The sequence below is a fragment of the Pteropus alecto genome, unplaced genomic scaffold, assembly GCF_000325575.1.
Source record: "Pteropus alecto unplaced genomic scaffold, ASM32557v1 scaffold95, whole genome shotgun sequence".
Lineage (NCBI taxonomy): Eukaryota > Metazoa > Chordata > Mammalia > Chiroptera > Pteropodidae > Pteropus > Pteropus alecto.
Genome location: NW_006441071.1, coordinates 20,986,212 through 21,004,259, shown reverse-complemented (window position 1 = coordinate 21,004,259; position 18,048 = coordinate 20,986,212). Strand labels below are relative to the sequence as shown.

General features: G+C 37.5%; 1 protein-coding gene across 1 annotated transcript in view; it reads left to right on the top strand.

Moving 5' to 3' along the window:
- TRPM6 (transient receptor potential cation channel subfamily M member 6) overlaps positions 1-14,795 on the top strand; it is a 144,426-nt gene extending 129,631 nt beyond the window's left edge. Inside the window, exons 37-40 of the mRNA XM_015594555.2 lie at positions 731-940; positions 7,053-7,104; positions 10,982-11,088; positions 14,289-14,795. Coding sequence (XP_015450041.1) covers positions 731-940; positions 7,053-7,104; positions 10,982-11,088; positions 14,289-14,422 — 503 coding nt within the window. The 3' untranslated portion in view covers positions 14,423-14,795. The remainder of the gene's footprint in view (positions 1-730; positions 941-7,052; positions 7,105-10,981; positions 11,089-14,288) is intronic.
- Positions 14,796-18,048: the final 3,253 nt, after the last annotated feature.

The window sequence follows — 18,048 nt, the reverse complement described above, 5'->3', positions numbered from 1 at the left end:
GAAATATTGTCACCCCGTTTCTTCATTTCAAGTAGGAATTTCTAGCAATTTCTTCTCAGCCCTATTAGTCATGAGAAATATGAGACCCATGGGGAAGTGCCCCAAGACCTTATTTTGGGGTTTTTCCTTTTATAGTTCTGGAGACTGGTTAAAAGAATTAGACATCCCAGGGATACATAAATCACTGAACTTAAGTGAATAGAAAAGAGACATTCAGGCAGGGGCCCTGACTAATCTCTCTACATGAAACAGGCAGAACCCAGGTGTAGTTACTAATGTCCAAGAACATTATGACAGAAAAACGTTTCTGTTTTAAGCATAATTTATTACCCTAATGTCTTATAGAAATTAGGAACTTTGTTAGAATTAACTCTTGTTACTTTCACTTGAGTGTCTCCATACACTAACATTCGTTTACCAAGACAGAGCATCATTCAGTGCTGAGGACTTATAGGAAAGTTTTATTGTTTCATTTATGAGGAATGTTATAGAGCACAGCAAGAAAAGTTGAGTTTGGTACTCATAAAAGAGTTGGAAAGTTTACTCAAAGAGAAGAGAGGTGGGTAAGCATGGGAAAAACCCCTAATCTTTCCATTCCATAGAAAAGCAGAGACATGTGTGTTGAGGCTGTCTCAGACCAGAGTTACGTAATCTCCCTGCTGTTGACTGTTCAGTAGCGTAAGTCCCTCCTCTGCTGCCTTGTGGGATCTCAGATGCCTTTTTCCCCTTCATAGGTTCCTGGAAGTTTTCTTAATCTACTGCCATTCAGCCAACCAATGGCTGACCATTGAGAAGTATATGACAGGAGAGTTCCAGAAGTACAACAATAACAACGGTGATGAAATTGCCCCCAGCAACACCTTGGAGGAGTTGATGTTGGCTTTCTCTCACTGGACCTATGAGTACACTCGTGGAGAGCTGTTGGTTTTGGATTTGCAAGGTAATTACTAGCCTAGAACTTGATCCAATAAGCACAAGGCAAAGTTCAGAAAACATTGACCAGAGAATGCTTTCTTCATGTCATTTTCACCTACATTGGACCCTGCTCTTTCTTTACTCAACGCCATGGTTAAGCTTTCAGTGGAGACATTCCAAGGCATTTTTTTTCCTTTTTTTCTTTTTAGTTTGAAAACTGAAAGATGATATCCATTTTCTGAATTATTTTTATTACCTGTGAAACTTTCCTAAGTGGGAATAACCAACCAGATATCCCGAGAGATCTTGCAAGAGTCAGGATAGGTAATGTATGGAGTTGCTCTATCTAATTTTGAATGGAGATGGGGCCACTTATTTTAGACATTGTATGGCGATGAGCATGAGCACCCACTTAGTTGTTTCCCATTTACATCAAGGGAAACCTATAGCTAGATGATTAGTTGCCTAAAATTTAAAGACATCTAAATGGAGAATGACTTTTGCACCAAATTTTCCAGGTTTATAATTTAGCTTGATCTTATGTTCATAATAACACTTACACAAGCATTTATACACACAGGAAAGTTTAATTTCTGGGCATTTTTCATAATTTTGAGCTCATTGCTTTAGCAATTTATAATTTAGCTTGCTCTCTTTGTGTACCTTGATATGACAGTTTACGAAAGTACAAACTCAGTCTGAGACGATGCGGTGCACTCTTATTTAATGGAAGCCTTTGATCAGTGCATCTCCCCACTATCAACACCTCACATGTGATTTATAATCCTACAACACGAAACAGAGTATCTCTAGGCTTCCCTTGCAGGGACAGAACGAAATATGTATTAAGGTCAAAGTTTAGTCGCTGGGCTCACTGACTGGGGCTTTGGTTTTAAATAAGGGATTTAGCCCAGGAGCTTTCATAGAGGTTATCTCATTTAATCCCAGAAGCAGCACCTCAAGGTAGATATTATGGGGAATTTAGGCCCAGAAAGTTAAATACCTTGCCTAAGTTTGCACAGCTACTTAGGGGGAGCTGGGATGCAGACTTAAGCTGGTTTGACCATCTATTCTTTCTTTTTTACTGTACTATCTTTGATTTCTTCATGAGTTTCATTCCCATAGGACATAACAATGTTGTGGTTCATTTAAGCAGATTGGGCCTATTTCTTGTTGTCTCTAACTTTCCCACCTCTCCAGTCTTGGCATTCTGGGCTGAAAGCCAGGCTCGGAGGCTGGGGATAGTTGCGATAGGCAATCCTGGGGCAATGTGAGCGATATCCAGTAAGACTGCAAAGGTGTTTTGATTGAAATTTGTGCCACATGCTCAAGGATGTGTATATACTTTTAAAATTATATGTAAGTACTATCTTTTCAGATCTGTGGTGTTCATAGGATTAAATTCTATTTCTAACCCTCAAACCTAGTATTTTAGGAAGCAATATAAACAAAGTTAAAACAGTCAAGATGATTCAGTTTTTAAACCAGCAAGTACATGATCCATGTAAACCCAGCATGCCGATGCCCAAGGCATCTGCTTTTGTAGCTCATGTTAGGGAGAGCTTGATTGTTTTCATCTGTACTTGAGTATCTTCGCTTTGAGTTTTGGGTGGAGTTGTTTAAAAAGCAAAAACAGAAACAAACAAAAAAACCAAAGAAAAACTTTAAGGAATTAATGATGACTCTTCAGTGTATTTTGTATTCCACTTGAATAGGTTTTTGTTTAATGATGTTTATGTTTGGGGATTTTTATGTCTCTTAGTAATCCAAAGTGACATTAAACAGAACAAATGCTGTGTTGATAGTCTTGGGGTAAAAGGGAATTAACTTTATTCTTTCATTGGGCAATTATGTGAATTGCAGAAATAGGCCACTCCAAATAAACTATGTCAAAACACTGACCTTCAAAGAAGAGAAGAGTGGACATCATAGAATAAGTGTGAAGAAATTGAGATATTTATTGGACAATTTTAGCCAAGTGGTTAGACCTGAATTTATGGAAGAATACGAATCTTATAATAGTAATTATAAGCAGTTCTATTACTAGTATTACTAGCTTACATTTACTAAGTACTTATTTTGTGCCAAACATTTGGCCAAAGGCCTATGCATTGTCATATTTAATCCAAACCAGGTTTGAAAGGAAAAATGGAAAGAACATAATGTTTTCTTAAAATATCTTAATGGTTTTTGGTTCAGTTTTGTTTATTAGTATTTCTAGTCTTTGGAGTGATCATGTGTATTGTCTGGGTGGCAGGGAATGGAGATGGAGAGGCTAATAGCAGCTCTTAAAAGGAGAAGCTCCAGAGTTGCAGTGCTGGTGTCTGACTCCTGGCTTTCTCATGAATTAGCTGGGTAACCAGGGGTTGACCACCCTGAGCCCCAGTTCCTTCATTTGTAACTGAGGAAAATATTCACTTAATTCATAGGATTGTTAAGGGATTGAAATGAGACAAGTTCCTGACACATAGTAAGCCCTCGGTAAATGTTAGTTATTGTTGTTGTTAATCTTCATCTCTGAGTGGCTTTTTAAAATGGAAGTTTATTGTCAGTTGTAGGTAGTCTTAGCTGTGTGGTCCTGCTGGTACTTCAGAGAGAACCCAGCTTCAGTGTATGTAGAGTCAAGGTCCGATCAGCTTGCTGTGTCTGCCTTTTGCTTTGAGGGAAAGAAGGAATGAGAAACACTCTGGCAGTTTATTCTATCAGTTTCTTCTTTTTTCCTCCTTTTTACTTCCAAGAGATTGGCAATCATTAACCCAGGAGCTGCCACACTGGGCCAAGAGGCTGAATTCTAAAGCGAGGCTTGATCAATTTCCAATCATGTAATTATTCTGTAGTTTTCCATTAGCTTTCCATTTAAAAATCCTACATGTGAGGGCCTGAATCATCATCATTATATTTGAAATCCAACATTTAATTTCCAGCAATGGGAATTAAAAACAAATGCATTTCAAAGAAATGACAGTGGTCCAGAGCATGTTTTTTAAAGCTCATTATATTCTTCAAAGAACTTTTGGAGATAGTAGATATTTTTATTCAATAAAGCAGTTTCTGGAATAAGTCAACATTAGCATTAACATCATCATCATTAAATTCTGCTGCTACAAAGAAGGTAACTTCTTTCGACAGATGCAGACATTCACCGGTATGTCCCAAAGTAGTTGAGATCAGAATGTAAGCTTCCGGGTTTCGCATGAGGGCATACTGCTATTACTTGTACATGGGCATTTACTCTGTGGAAGCTGGTGAGGAAATATTATTGGGGTTTCTAAATTTGAGAATGCCTTGTTTTCTTTCATATTTTCAAATATCTAGGAGAATATGTGGATAGAATGGGCTCTGATGATGTTAAAGTTGCCTTTTGGGCGATTGCATAGCTAGCTGGGAGAGGCAGAGTGGATGGTGGTGGTGCAGGTAGTACGGCATGATCTATTCTCTGCGCTTCTCTCCATTTTTCACACATTGGAACGTCCCACATGTGAGCCTCCCCGCCCCCACCCCCAAACATATAATTAATAGTTAAGCTTCAAACTGTCAGATTGGGTTTAGTGATATAAAGTGGATACTCTACCTTCATTCTTATAAGGGGATTTATTCATTAGGAAACACAGTACTTTAGGGAAATGAGGTAATCAGAACATGATTTTACCAGCGGTTAAAAAAAAAAAAGATTTTACTTCGCAAGAGGTCTTTATAGAACAAAGATAATAAAAATAGCAGTTGACATTTTTTACCGCCCTCTAAATCAGACACTTTGCTAAGCAGTTTGTATACAATAGTTCATTTAATCTTCTCAGTAACCCTGTAAGATAAGGCCTGTTGTTATTCACACTTTCAGATGACAAAACAGATTCACAGGGATTAACTATGGTGGCCAGGTCACACAAGTGGTGGGGCTGTGAATGTACCCTTGCCTATGTAACAAGCAACAAAATTTAAAGTAAATAGGAGCTGATGTGATCTTGATAGACTTTTAAAATTCCTTAGGAAGCTCCCTTTTTCCCAATTAATATGACTTCTTTAGGCACTGTGTGTATTGCCAGCTTAAATTTATAGTTTACTCAGACATCAGCCTAAAGCTTTCGTTAGTGCTAGAAATTGCAGGCTTAAAGTCAGATCTTTGCTTTAACATGTAAAGGATTTGTAGCCTTTAGTCTTTTACTGATGATATTTGGGATATTCATCTGTTTGTTTTTCTGTTTATTTACTATATAGTTCAAAAGCAGGGTTTCTCTATATATTCCCCATAGGCTATATCTGTAATGAGAAAAGTATCAAAAGCCCAGTCTTTTCCTATGACTTTTTCTTTAAAAAAGAATAAATGGTGAGCAAAGCACATTTCACATGCTTGACCTTAAGCCTGTGTTTCAGCTTTACTTTCTCTTTTGCTAATCAAAATCTGTATACGAAGAGATTCTATGCCAGGGATTCTATAGCATCCTTGCATAGAATTCAGAGGTTCTGTGAACTCTGATGAAAAACAAATTACACCTTTATTTTCACTAACCTATAGCTGAAATTCATCATTTTCTTCCATTGTAATAGAGACCACAAACCACAGTGGTATTAAGAGTACCTGTCACTGTTTTTAATAGCAATTATAGATATCAACATAGCACATTACAGTATTGACAGATATATCAAAATACTGTTCATATTTATTACTTGTTGGATGATATGATAGTTATTTGAATTATGCTAGATCCTGTTCTTTAATGTATTAATAAAGAAGCACATGTATTGCAATACAACAATTTAAAAAATATTTTGGTAACTGTATTTCAAGTGTCATTGGTGTCTTTCATAATCCTATGTATTTGAAGTATGCATTTTAGAACATTATTCTGAGGGAGGGGTTAGTTTTATCAGACTGACAAAGAGTCATGACACAAGAAAGGTTGAAAACCTCTGCTTAAACAGGTTATTTTCCTAAGGTAGTCAGTTTCTTAGGGGAAAGGACTACAAACTATAAGGATAACTTTTTTTTTTTTTTTTTGGTGAAGCGTTTAGCATATGGTAAAACATAGAACATAGCAAAAATCTTTCTTTTTTAAAAATAGTGGTTAAAAAAACTTTTTACCAGGTAGAAGTATGTTATAATATTATAAATTTCATATGATTTTAAAATAATTTTCCTACAAAGTTGGTCTCTTCCAAGCAAAGAGACCCGGTGCTGATTAGAAGATGATCTCAGAAATCATTGGGTTGTGCCAAAATGGTGCAATCACCTGTTGATCAGCTTGCTTGTGAAACGTTATCACTGCCAGATGTCAGTCTCCTCGCCACTTGCATTGTATAACAGAGATTCACTTTGGATGTTGATCCCTGTTTTGACAAATGTTAGCTTTAAATTACATCTATGTATCATTTTTTTAATTAGTAAATTTTATTGAAGAATAACATAAGTTCACGAATGTACATACAGCATTAATCGTACATCTCAAAGAATTTTTACAACTGAACACATGTGTGTAATCAGCACCCAGATCAAGAATTTGGGGGTGTTTGTATCCTAGGGTTTTAAAATGCTATATAAATAGCATATGATGTGTGTCTTTGATGGAACAGATGTTGTACCTGTGGAACTGCACAGCACCTTGCACCTTGCTGAGCACTGATAGACTCCATCTGAGGAGACCATGCATTAGTGGGAGGGGCACGAGCTTTGGCTTGGCTTGAATCCTGTTATCACCACCTGTAGAGTACAACCTCTGACAAATTCCTTAATCTCTTTGAACATTCACATACTCATTGGTCAGATGAGGATGTGAGGATGCTAATACTTTATTTTTATGATTATTGAGAATTAGAGAAAATACAATTAGAATGTCTAGTATACATAAGTAATAAATGAATGACGGATGCCACTATCAGCAACTGTAAACACATCACTAAAACATTCATTTGTGGCCTAGAAGTTTATTATAGCATAAGATGGGGTTGTGGAAGATAGTGCATTAACTAAAATTTTCAGACATGCCTGGACAAATTTTACAGTACAGTTAATTCACATGATATTTAATTTACTACAGAGTAGATGTAGGTCTAAAGAAAGATATTAAAATTTGATTATTTTCTTGAATTTCTAAGAAAATGAAATCTCTATTTGCTAAATGAATTTTCTTTCTTCCTTGGAGGTGTTGGAGAAAATTTGACAGATCCATCTGTTATAAAACCTGAAGACAAACAGTAAGTTAATTTATGATATTATCATTGAGAAAATTGCATTTAACACATTGTACATGTTTTTGTTTTTTTTTTTAAAAATTGTTTAAGCATTTATGTCTTGTCTAGACCCTAGAAAGGTTTTGAGGCAGCTTTTATCTATATATCTCGACCCATATCTGTATCTTTATTCTGTATATATTTCAACTATAATACAATACAATAAAATAAAGCATAGATTAGGAAATGGGGGCAAAAAGAAAATATGGAAATAAAATAAGATTAAATCTGGAGCGAAGTTAGTAGATGTAAATGGAAATTATAAAAACCAATGTAGTAGCCAGAACTGTTGCAAATTTGACTCAGTTTTCTAGTGGCCTAGACAAAAGAGAAATATGGGTAAGTTTAGCCTCTATAGGCTTTGACATGAAAACAATTAATGTCATAGGAGAAGCACAGTTTCCTTTATATTATTTATATATAATATTTATATATAATATATATAATTACATAAATGGGAACTTTCCATACAATAAAATCTGGAAATTTCCCTCCCACAGGATTCATATTGTAAATATTTACTGTTTTAATGCTGTTCTTTTACAGAGTGAGCTAATCTAAACATGGTCTCATCTGTAGGTTTCTATGCAAAGAGGTCCATCTAAAATATTAGCTATTTGTGTGGACTAGGTGAGCTAGAGAAGAGAAAAGTGATCCCTGTTGCTCCTATGCATCCAATTCCTATGCCATTTGGCCAAACAATTCATGTTGTAACCTTTAGGGTATAGATAAAGGCTTTATCATTTTTTACTTTAGTAGAGCTAAAGTGATTTTAGCTATGAATATTATTTCTTCATTAGCCCTGTGTGCCCAAGGATTTGTAGTAGGAACCTTGTACTACAAGTACTTCCTTTATAATTTTGCACTGAAAAATTTTCGCATACATAATGAACTGAGTTTATGTATATTCTGCCATTTATTAGATTTTCACTTTCACATATGTCATTTACTATGAACTGAATATTTTGATGTTTTAGAATTCTAAGATTATATTACCCCACCTGACAGTTGAGTATTTAACTGCATTCTATAGCCAGTGCGTCTCTATTTCCATTAATTGAGGTCACCTAGGGAAATAAAAGAGTTGCTCAGAATTGGCATCAGATCAGAATCTCTGAGGTTAGAGCCCGGATATTTGTAATTTTCAAAAGTTCATTATGTGGTTCTAATGGACAACCAGGGTTGAGAACCTGTCTTATGGCAAATTTTATATTTTATGACTTGAGGGTAGGAACTATGGAAATGACAGGATGGTATCATTGTAGCATGCCTGGTTTTGTGGGTTCACCTAATTTTGGGTGCACTTAGTCTTCATGGTGAAGATAAGAAGTACTATTTTCTTGGAACAGTGGCGAATTGCATCTTGTTCAATGATGCTCACATTTTTGTTATTAAATGTTTGCTGCACAAAGCATGGGCCCCAGACCAATAACATTGCAACACCTGGAAGATTGTTAGAAATGCAGAATCTCTCTATAGATCTCCTGGATCAGAATCTGGATTTTTCACAAGATCCCAAGGTGATTTGGTGTAACTTAAAGCTTGAGAAGCACCGGTTTCAGCAAGTGCTTTCACATGTTGTTTGTTTTACCCTTAATGACATTGGAATCGAACATCTATAATCCCAGTTGATGAATGAGAAAACTGAAGCTCAAGGAAGATGGTAACTTGCCTAAGAGGATGAAGGGTCAATGGAAGAGAATAAGCCTCTACTCAAAGAGATGTTTTTGTGGTGCAAATTGTGATATTGTCTCTAAGGCCCATTGTTTCTTACCTTTTTCCAACCTTTTGCACATGAAGACAAAATCATCAGGCCTTCGCCCCCAGATCTCCTCCGGCCACTTCTCTTGGTTCCTCAGGTTTTGAGTCTCAGTGGAGGCTGCTTCAGTTATTGGTAGTTTTTGACCACATCTTTTCATTTACAGTCTTGATGGTTTTCTACATTTGGCAAGTCTGAAATGATAATAATGATGAGATATTCTGTTGTGAATCTATGTATTCATGACACTAATTAGCACTTCCTCACATGTGGAACCAAGCTACCACCTGCTTTTCATGTATTGTGAAAAATCTGGAAAACAGTTGTATCTGTTTTTAAAAAACGTTATCTGAGACTGCAAGGCTGTCGACATGCTGTAGAGTACAGTCGCAAATGAATGCCCCTGCAATTCTTCATTCTCCCGTGCACAGGGAGCAAACCCCTGATATACACATATTATAGTAATTTTGATTCTTTTATCTTAACTTTCACAAGGCTCATAGAGGAAAATGATTTGGCTTATAGCTTTTATCTGAGAATCAATGTTATATCTCTAAGTCGAGGGTTTCGTTCTTTATTGGGAGGAAAGAAATGGCAGCTATGGAATGCACAGAGTGAAATATTCCAACAGGGTCTTGCTGGAGAGATGATAAAAGGAATTCTTCCATTTTAATGACTGAAAAAACACCATAATTTTTTATTTTATTGGCATCATAGAGTTCTGCCACTAAATATTAAGTGATTCTACTTTTTTTTGCCACATTTGGTTTCACCTTATTTGGAGTTTTTTAACCAGGAAGACTGAAAGAGATTAATAGTTAGCAAGAGGCAGCTTATGCAGCCGAGTAAATACCACCAGAGCTGTACTTTGTAAGGGCAATTGAGTGACCAGGAAAATTAATCCTGGGTGTCTGTTCACTTTGTCTTCCCACGAGATTTCCTCCACCTACTCGCCTCAGAGCAAAGAGGCAATCAGATCAAACTGACATCAGCCCTCATTCTGAGTTTGGCACATCTTCAGAGCAGCTACTGTTATTCTGCCAAAAGGAAGTGGAAATTGAGATAAATGTTTCAATACTCGGATGGAAAAAAAGTCCATTTTTACACCACGTCCCTTTTGAAAAAACCGCATTCCTTAGAAGCGAAGTTTATTGTTTCCTTTTGTGATAGTTTGCTTTTCTTTTTTCTGAAGACGTGGTATTTAAGAGCAGTAATTGAGTTCAGATTTTAAAATGTGCTGTTTCCACTCTGCATGTCATTAAAATAAAATATTAGCTTTCATAAAGTTTCTTTGGAAGTGTTTCTGGTGTGCTCTGCTCCATGGTGTGTAGAGTGTCAGCCTGAAGAATAATGATTGTGCATGGTCTGATAATGGATGAACATTGATCCTAGAATCTGCTGAGGATCTATTATAATTATAGAGTATTCAAAGTGTGCTAATATGTACTTGATTGTCCTTGTAGTTTTTGTCACCTATATTTAGCAAATGTAGTTTACTTCCACAAAATTATAGTAGTCTTGTCTTTCCACGAAGAGCCCAGCTATAGCAGTTTGCAGGGCAGAAAGCAGATATCAAAAGAGCCATGAGTGCTGATGTACAGTTTTGTCAGGCATTTGTTTTCGAGGACATGGTTATAGTTAGAAAGGAGTTTGGGTTGAAACAATGTGTATGAACCTTTTTAGAAGGTATGTTCCAATAGCAAATTTATGTCACTTTATACCTTACCTTTTGCGTGTTCTGGTAGAACATTTGGTAACGAATTTCATTCTCTCACCCCATATGCATTCGAAAGGGTCTCACTGTATTTTATTTTAACTTGGTACATAGAAAATTCACTCTTCTATCAGATTAGCGTTGAAATGAGTTTCACAGTAGGTCTTGGAGTTGGGTACAAAGATTTAAGTGCATTTGAATTTTAAATTTGCAAACCTAACATTGTTGCTTCCCCAAACTGCTCTGTTCTTTGTTGGCTCCTTACGTTTGCTGCGTTACTATGGGATACTGTTCGGTATCTCAGAGAATCCTAGTTGAGCTCCTTTTTCTTAGCCGTGCTCTAATTGATATTCTGATATTTCCTCTAGATCAAGAGGAATGGTGTTTGGACCAGCCAATTTAGGGGAAGATGCAATTAGAAACTTCATTGCAAAACATCGTTGCAACTCCTGCTGCCGGAAGCTCAGACTCCCGGGTATGCCCAAACAATTCTATTTTTTATTAAGTAAATCTCTCATAGAACACCACTGTAACCTGGGTGAGAGTAGGAAATCTTAATCACATTTTTATCTCATTCGCGGTTGAGGCTTGACTTTCTGACTGCAAAATTTTCAAACCTCTAAAGGGATTAAAAGGACAGAGATTTATCAGGTTCTGCCAAAATGTGATAAAACAACATTGGGCCCAATACTTGTCACAGTCTGTCCAAGGGAAAAGTTCCACCGACACAATTGGGATGAAATTGGACCAAGGCAGGTCTCTGTGCGTACCCCACCATGGGGTCCTGTGTGGTGCCCTCAGTAATTCTACTCTATTTTTATTTACTCATTGGACACTTGTGAGGGTGGGTATGGAAGGAAACACAGCTGTCAATAAAAGTAGCTCTTTATTACTACAAAAACCTTAAACTTTAAACATATGTTGCAATGTATATATTTTAAATCTGACTTGATAATATAGCACACTTTCTCTAAAACCAATATAGTCACTACAGAAAATATTCCTAACATAAAAGCAAGCAGCTGGAGGTCTGTGCCCTCCAAATTGGCAGTCCCAGCTCTGTTGCATTCCTCCCTTTTATCTCAGAAGAAATACTTTTTGTCTGTCTCAGCTTGCTCACTATTTCTCTTAGATCGTACCAAACTTGTCCTTAGAATGGAATTTTACATATTTTGAGCTGAGTATCCCTTCCTGCCTTCTAATAAATGATCATACTCCAAATTGGAAATCAGTAAAAGATCATCATCCACTGTAACTTGGGATGGAGTAGGTATAAATTTGCAAAAGAAAAAGGCAGTTCCTAATCTTGTTAGCATTAGGGGTAGGAGGATGAGAAGCTCTTACAGAAAAGACAGCAAAAGACTGGGAGTTGGAGAAGGCTTCCAGTTCCAGTGAGAAATGCCCTGTCAGGCAGAGGTGGTGGGAGTGGGAGGGTGTGGGGGTAGGAGAGGTCAGATGGGAACAGCAAAGAGAGGAGGGCTCACCCAGGACTCGATTTTATAAATTATACAGCAGACCTGGGCAAAGTGATCAGTCACAGCAATTGGTAGAGCTGCACACTGGTATCCTCTCTGGTCAGAAGGAATGCAGGAAGGAGCTGAGGCTGGGCTGAGGGGCATCAGGACCTCCAGGTAAGGGTCTTAAGGGAGGCAGGTGCTGCGCTGACAAATATCTGAGTCATCGCATGATTACAGGCTGGAGTGTGGCCCATGAACTCAGTGTCCTCAGGCGCTGGCCTCTTTCCAGGTCTGATTAGTTGTACTCTGGACAGGGCAGCCTCTCATTCTTGGAGACACAGGGCCTACACTTATCTGATCAGCCAGGAGAAGGCGAGACTGGAGCCATAACTCACTGCTTCCATCCTTGAGCCCAGGTAGCTGTTCTGTATGATTAAGGTACAGATCATGCTAGTTGGTTTTGAGTGAGTAGTTCAATAATTCCTCCATCTCTAGACCTAATCCATGATTCCTGTCGAAACCTTAGTCAGCACATTCAAATGGAAATAAGAAATATCTCCATCTACTAAGTCATTTGGTTATCTGAATAAAAGAAAGTTTAGTCTGTAAATAGGAATAAGAGTAGTTTTTTTTTTGCTTGATAACATTTTACTTATTCATTCATTTATTGATTTTTAAAGGGAGACAGTTTAGGATTATGTGTAAGAACATGGGATCTAGAGCCACATAGGCTGAGCTCATATCCTAGTTCTGCTTCTTACTAGGATGTGACCTTGGGCCTCAGTTTCCCCATACATACACTAGGAATAATAACACCTATCTCATAAAGTTGCTGTGAAGATCGAAGTAATATATAGATATATCTAATAACTGTTGGTTATTATTAAACTATAATATTTATTACTTTTATGTCCAGGTTATCCCCATTTAACAATCAAAATGCACAGACATATGTTTAAGGTTAACAGATTTAGTCAATGTAGCACAAGATTGATAGACAGATGTTTAAAGCTCACACTCCTCTATACATTTTTCCCCAAAGATTACCTCTATTCATGTTTTCTTTATATAATTTTCTTTTCAAAAGGAAAAAGGAGGCTTTGGGAAGCATAGGATCTAATAACTAGCTGAAGGTTTCATAGGCCATACCTAACATGAGTATAGCTTTGTTACAGAAAGTTGAGCACTGAAATCTTGAGATTACCATTTGAGCTGAATTTCCTGGCCCTGCCCATAATTCAAGAGGGAAAATGCCCTGATTTTAGTTAGGCCTCACTTAACTCTAGCTGGGTTGTGTCTTATAATAGGGAATTATGGATTGAATCAAGCGACCAAACCTTTTCCTCCCTGCTCCAGTGATCACAAGCCTAAAACAGCCCTGGGGAGTTAGAGACACATGTGGGGTATGGGGCAGGTGTTTTGGACATGGTTGAGGGTGAGTTTCATCACTAGGAATAATAACACCTATCTCATAAAGTTGCTGTGAAGATCGAAGTAATATATAGATATATCTAATAACTGTTGGTTATTATTAAACTATAATATTTATTACTTTTATGTCCAGGTTATCCCCATTTAACAATCAAAATGCACAGACATATGTTTAAGGTTAACAGATTTAGTCAATGTAGCACAAGATTGATAGACAGATGTTTAAAGCTCACACTCCTCTATACATTTTTCCCCAAAGATTACCTCTATTCATGTTTTCTTTATATAATTTTCTTTTCAAAAGGAAAAAGGAGGCTTTGGGAAGCATAGGATCTAATAACTAGCTGAAGGTTTCATAGGCCATACCTAACATGAGTATAGCTTTGTTACAGAAAGTTGAGCACTGAAATCTTGAGATTACCATTTGAGCTGAATTTCCTGGCCCTGCCCATAATTCAAGAGGGAAAATGCCCTGATTTTAGTTAGGCCTCACTTAACTCTAGCTGGGTTGTGTCTTATAATAGGGAATTATGGATTGAATCAAGCGACCAAACCTTTTCCTCCCTGCTCCAGTGATCACAAGCCTAAAACAGCCCTGGGGAGTTAGAGACACATGTGGGGTATGGGGCAGGTGTTTTGGACATGGTTGAGGGTGAGTTTCATATATTGCTGGCCTGAGAAAGCAGAGTCTTCTCTCACATTTGTTAAAGTTTAAATTTCAATCTATCTGTGTGAATACCATGGTCTTGATGATCCCCTATAACCATCTTAATTGTCTTTCTTGCAGATTTAAAAAAGAATGACTATTCCCCTGGAAAGATAAATTCCACCTTTGGACTTGAAATCAAAATAGAACCAGGCGAGGAGCCTCTAGCAAAGGAAAAGGAGAGTGATCCTTCAGAAGACCTGACACGATTGTAGAAAGGGGAGAAGATGACAGCCCTTGCGCTTCCTTCCATGAACTCTATGGTAACATAGATTGATTGATGTAACACTAATTATGTCAGAGTTCTGTCAGGATGGCCATGCCCCTGCAACCCCCTTGGGACATGCCTCTTGAGCCTCATGTCTCTCCTTGTCTAAAGACTTCATTGGCGAATGATGAAAAGGTTCTCCTAGATGTTGACCTGTGTGCAGGGTGCTTTCTTTGTATGTGTGTGTGTCAACCTCAGGTTCCACTGGAAGACACTTGGAGGAATCAGCTGTGAATACCTTCATACCTCTTTGTTTTAGCTGATCACTTAGAACCCTTGGAGCAGAACACTGGCATTAAAGAATCAGGGAGATGAATTTATTTTCTGACTCTGTGTGTAGACTCTAACCCCCACTGCTATCATCACCTCACCCACATGTTGTATTTATGTATATATGTATGTACATAAAAAAGTTATTTGACTTCCTTCTCTATCCTTTCCAGCAGCATAGAGCTTCGAATAACAACAATAAGGAAAACAAGAGTTTGGCTAGTAAAAAGTTAGAATCCTGGTGAAATCTAGATGAGTTTGAGATATTGTCAGTGAATCATATGATGCCTTGGCATTTCAGGTTTCTCTGAAAGAAAGGAAAATGGAAATCTAAAACAAATGCCCTTGCATCTTTTTTTTTTTTTTTTTTTTTTTTTTTTTTTTTTTTTTTAAGGGGACCAAGGATATGTAAAACCAGAAATTATTAAGAAATGTTTTCCCTTCCCTTAAGCTCAGGGGTACTATCAGTTAGAGAGTTGACTAAGCTTAGTCAACCTCTATCTAAAACACCACTCACTCCCTTTTCCAAAGCTGTGTATATAATGCTACAGGCTAACTTACTCTCTGTCAGATCCTATGGGGAAAGATGAATTTCTGAATGAAAACATACTTCGAAGGTGTTTGCTTTGTTCAAGTGCAGAGTTCTGGTGTATATTTTAAGTATGGCCTGAGAAGATGTAATCATTTTGGAGGCCTGAGGGAAGAGTCCCTGGAAGCTGTACCTTACAGCACGTTTTGGGGATCAGTTACCCCTCTTTCGCACTTGCCGGGGTTGCCCTACCTCAAATACACATGAACTTTTCACACAAGGAGGAGATGGAGGGCTGGGATCCTCTCTTCTCCCCCTACATCTCCTTTCCTTTTTATAGAGTGTGCCAATCTACCAGCAACAAACCTACTGGGTTTGAAAATTTTCACCTTTGTCTTTACCTTTAGCCCTTACATTACCCAGCCTCTTTTTTAAATCAACACTCCTGCATTCTTAGGTTTTACTTCAGGGGAAACTTTGCCCAGCATGGGAGATGTAAAGCCAAGGATTTAGTTTACTGAGGATCATGTCTGATTCTTGTAGTGTGAGTTGCACAAGGGCTAATTCATACTCCTTTTATTTGGGTCTTGTGGGTGGCAGGAGGTGAGAAATTTGGATGATTTCTTGATTTACAATGAGGATAAAATGTTAATGCTTTTTTCAAGACTTAATTGCAAATCAATAAAGAATCTATTGGTTCTCACGTCAGTACTATGCAAAGAGGCAGTTTGGCTGTCTAAGGGCCAAAGTAAAGGCATTAATTCAGTGGTCAAATATTTGTTACCTGGGATGGAACTTGAAAACAAATACATTTTGATTTCAAATTTCTGCGTTGAGTTTTTTTTTTCTTTCATTTTTCTTTTTTTCAGGAAAAAATCCCCAGAATAACATTTAAAAAAATTAACTGTTGGGCCAAGCTCACTGTGGGATTGCTTGCATGCAAATACCAATGTGATAATCTTGACTTGGAGTGATTCATGACCACAAAAGGGCGGGGTGTTCATTTATTTGGTCAGTTTTAGTCAACAGATATTTTATTAAGTGCCTTCTCTATACTGTATGAGTGATGAAGATGCAGTATATAGCATTTTTTGCTCTCCAAAAGCTTTAGGTCCATTTTATTTCCTTCTTTCCTTCCTTTTTCTTTCTTTCATCCATTATTTCATTATTTCTTTCATTATTTCTCTTTTTTCCTTCCTCCTTTCCTTCCTTCCTTTTCTCCTAGGGAGAGAGTTAGCAAGCTGGGCCCCAGACTATACTCCCTCCCGAGGACTAAGACCACTAGTCGCGTTGCCCCACCCCCTGGGGACACGAGGCTTTAGCTCTCACCCTGTCTGACTGGTTGCCTGATTCCTCATCTTCCTCTTCCTCTTCCTCTTCCTCTTCCTCCTCCTCTCCCCTACCTCCTCCTTCTTCTTTCTCCTTTTCCTCTTCCTCTTCCTTTCCTTCTCCTTCTCCTTCTTTTTTTAATTTTTGATTCCAAGTTTGGATTTCTGGTTAGTGCTAAAAAATTTGACTTTCGGGCAAATTTTAAATGCAGAGATGAATCCCATACCCTATCTGCCAGTGGGCCTTAAGTTCAGAATAGGATAAAAGAATTAGGGCAGATAAGATAATTTAGTGCTTTCAGAAACCACTGAAGAAAAACCGACTGCAAAATCCTTGTATGAGTATAAAGCCCATTTCACAGATGGGATCTGAATCTGGGGACCAGAGAAGTAATTGGTTCCCAGGAGTCCTTTCTGAAGGCATCCTGAGCACAAGCATTCCTTTTCACAGGCTCTATGTTCCCAGAGTAACTTCTGCCCCATGATATCTGAAAGCTTCTGATAGCTCTGGGGAATGAGATCAGATAAAGCTTTGGGTGTTTCTCACCCTGTTATTATTTTCTGTGGCTTTGCAAAAAAAGTATTTGATGACTAACACTTTCCAAAAAATCATTTACTAAATGTTAAAAAAAAATTTTTTTGGTTGTTGTTAGATACCATTTTAGATGAGACAAATCTCAAGTTCTAGGAGTCACGATAAAGATGCTACTGTCGTGGCTTGTCTTTCTCCATCAGTCACCAGCATCTAGCACAAAACAGGGCACAAAATAAGGGTTCAACATTATTTGTTGAAAAAAATAATAAAACTTTCAAATGATAATGGATTTCATTTACTACGTAATAAATCAGATTTGCGTTTTTAATCTTGAAGGGAATGGTTACCAATTCCTTAAGACCCAACACAATTCTTTTGATCTCTCTCTGCTTTAATTTCCCAGGAAATAGCTTTTAACAACCTACACCTTGTCTATTGAATTCGCAACCAGTTCTTGCCCTTATCATCATGGTGATAATACCACAGTACAGTGCTTCTTACTGTTGACTATTGAAATGAGATGATAACTTCCCAGGAAACTGCCGAGAAATAATCATCACTTTATTACCCTTTGAAAAGAAGATTGATAGGAAAGTCATTTGAAAGATAGTTCATTACCATGCCCTCATACGAAAGGGAGGATTATTCTCTGAGGTCGGAATTTGAAGGCTGTGTGTTTGCCTCTTTGAAGTCTTGGTATTTAATTTTCTGTAGTCATTTCTTGGGCAATTTCCTAAGAAACTAGTTGAAGCTAATTTATCGTAAGTTAAAGTCAAATGACAGAAAAGATTTTTTCCTTTAACGGCATTTTATTCCTCAGAGGTTAGCTTCTGAAGAAAAATGAGACTTAAATAGCATTTCAAATCTCCAGCCACATGGGTGGGTACACAGAATAGAAGGGATTCTGGAAA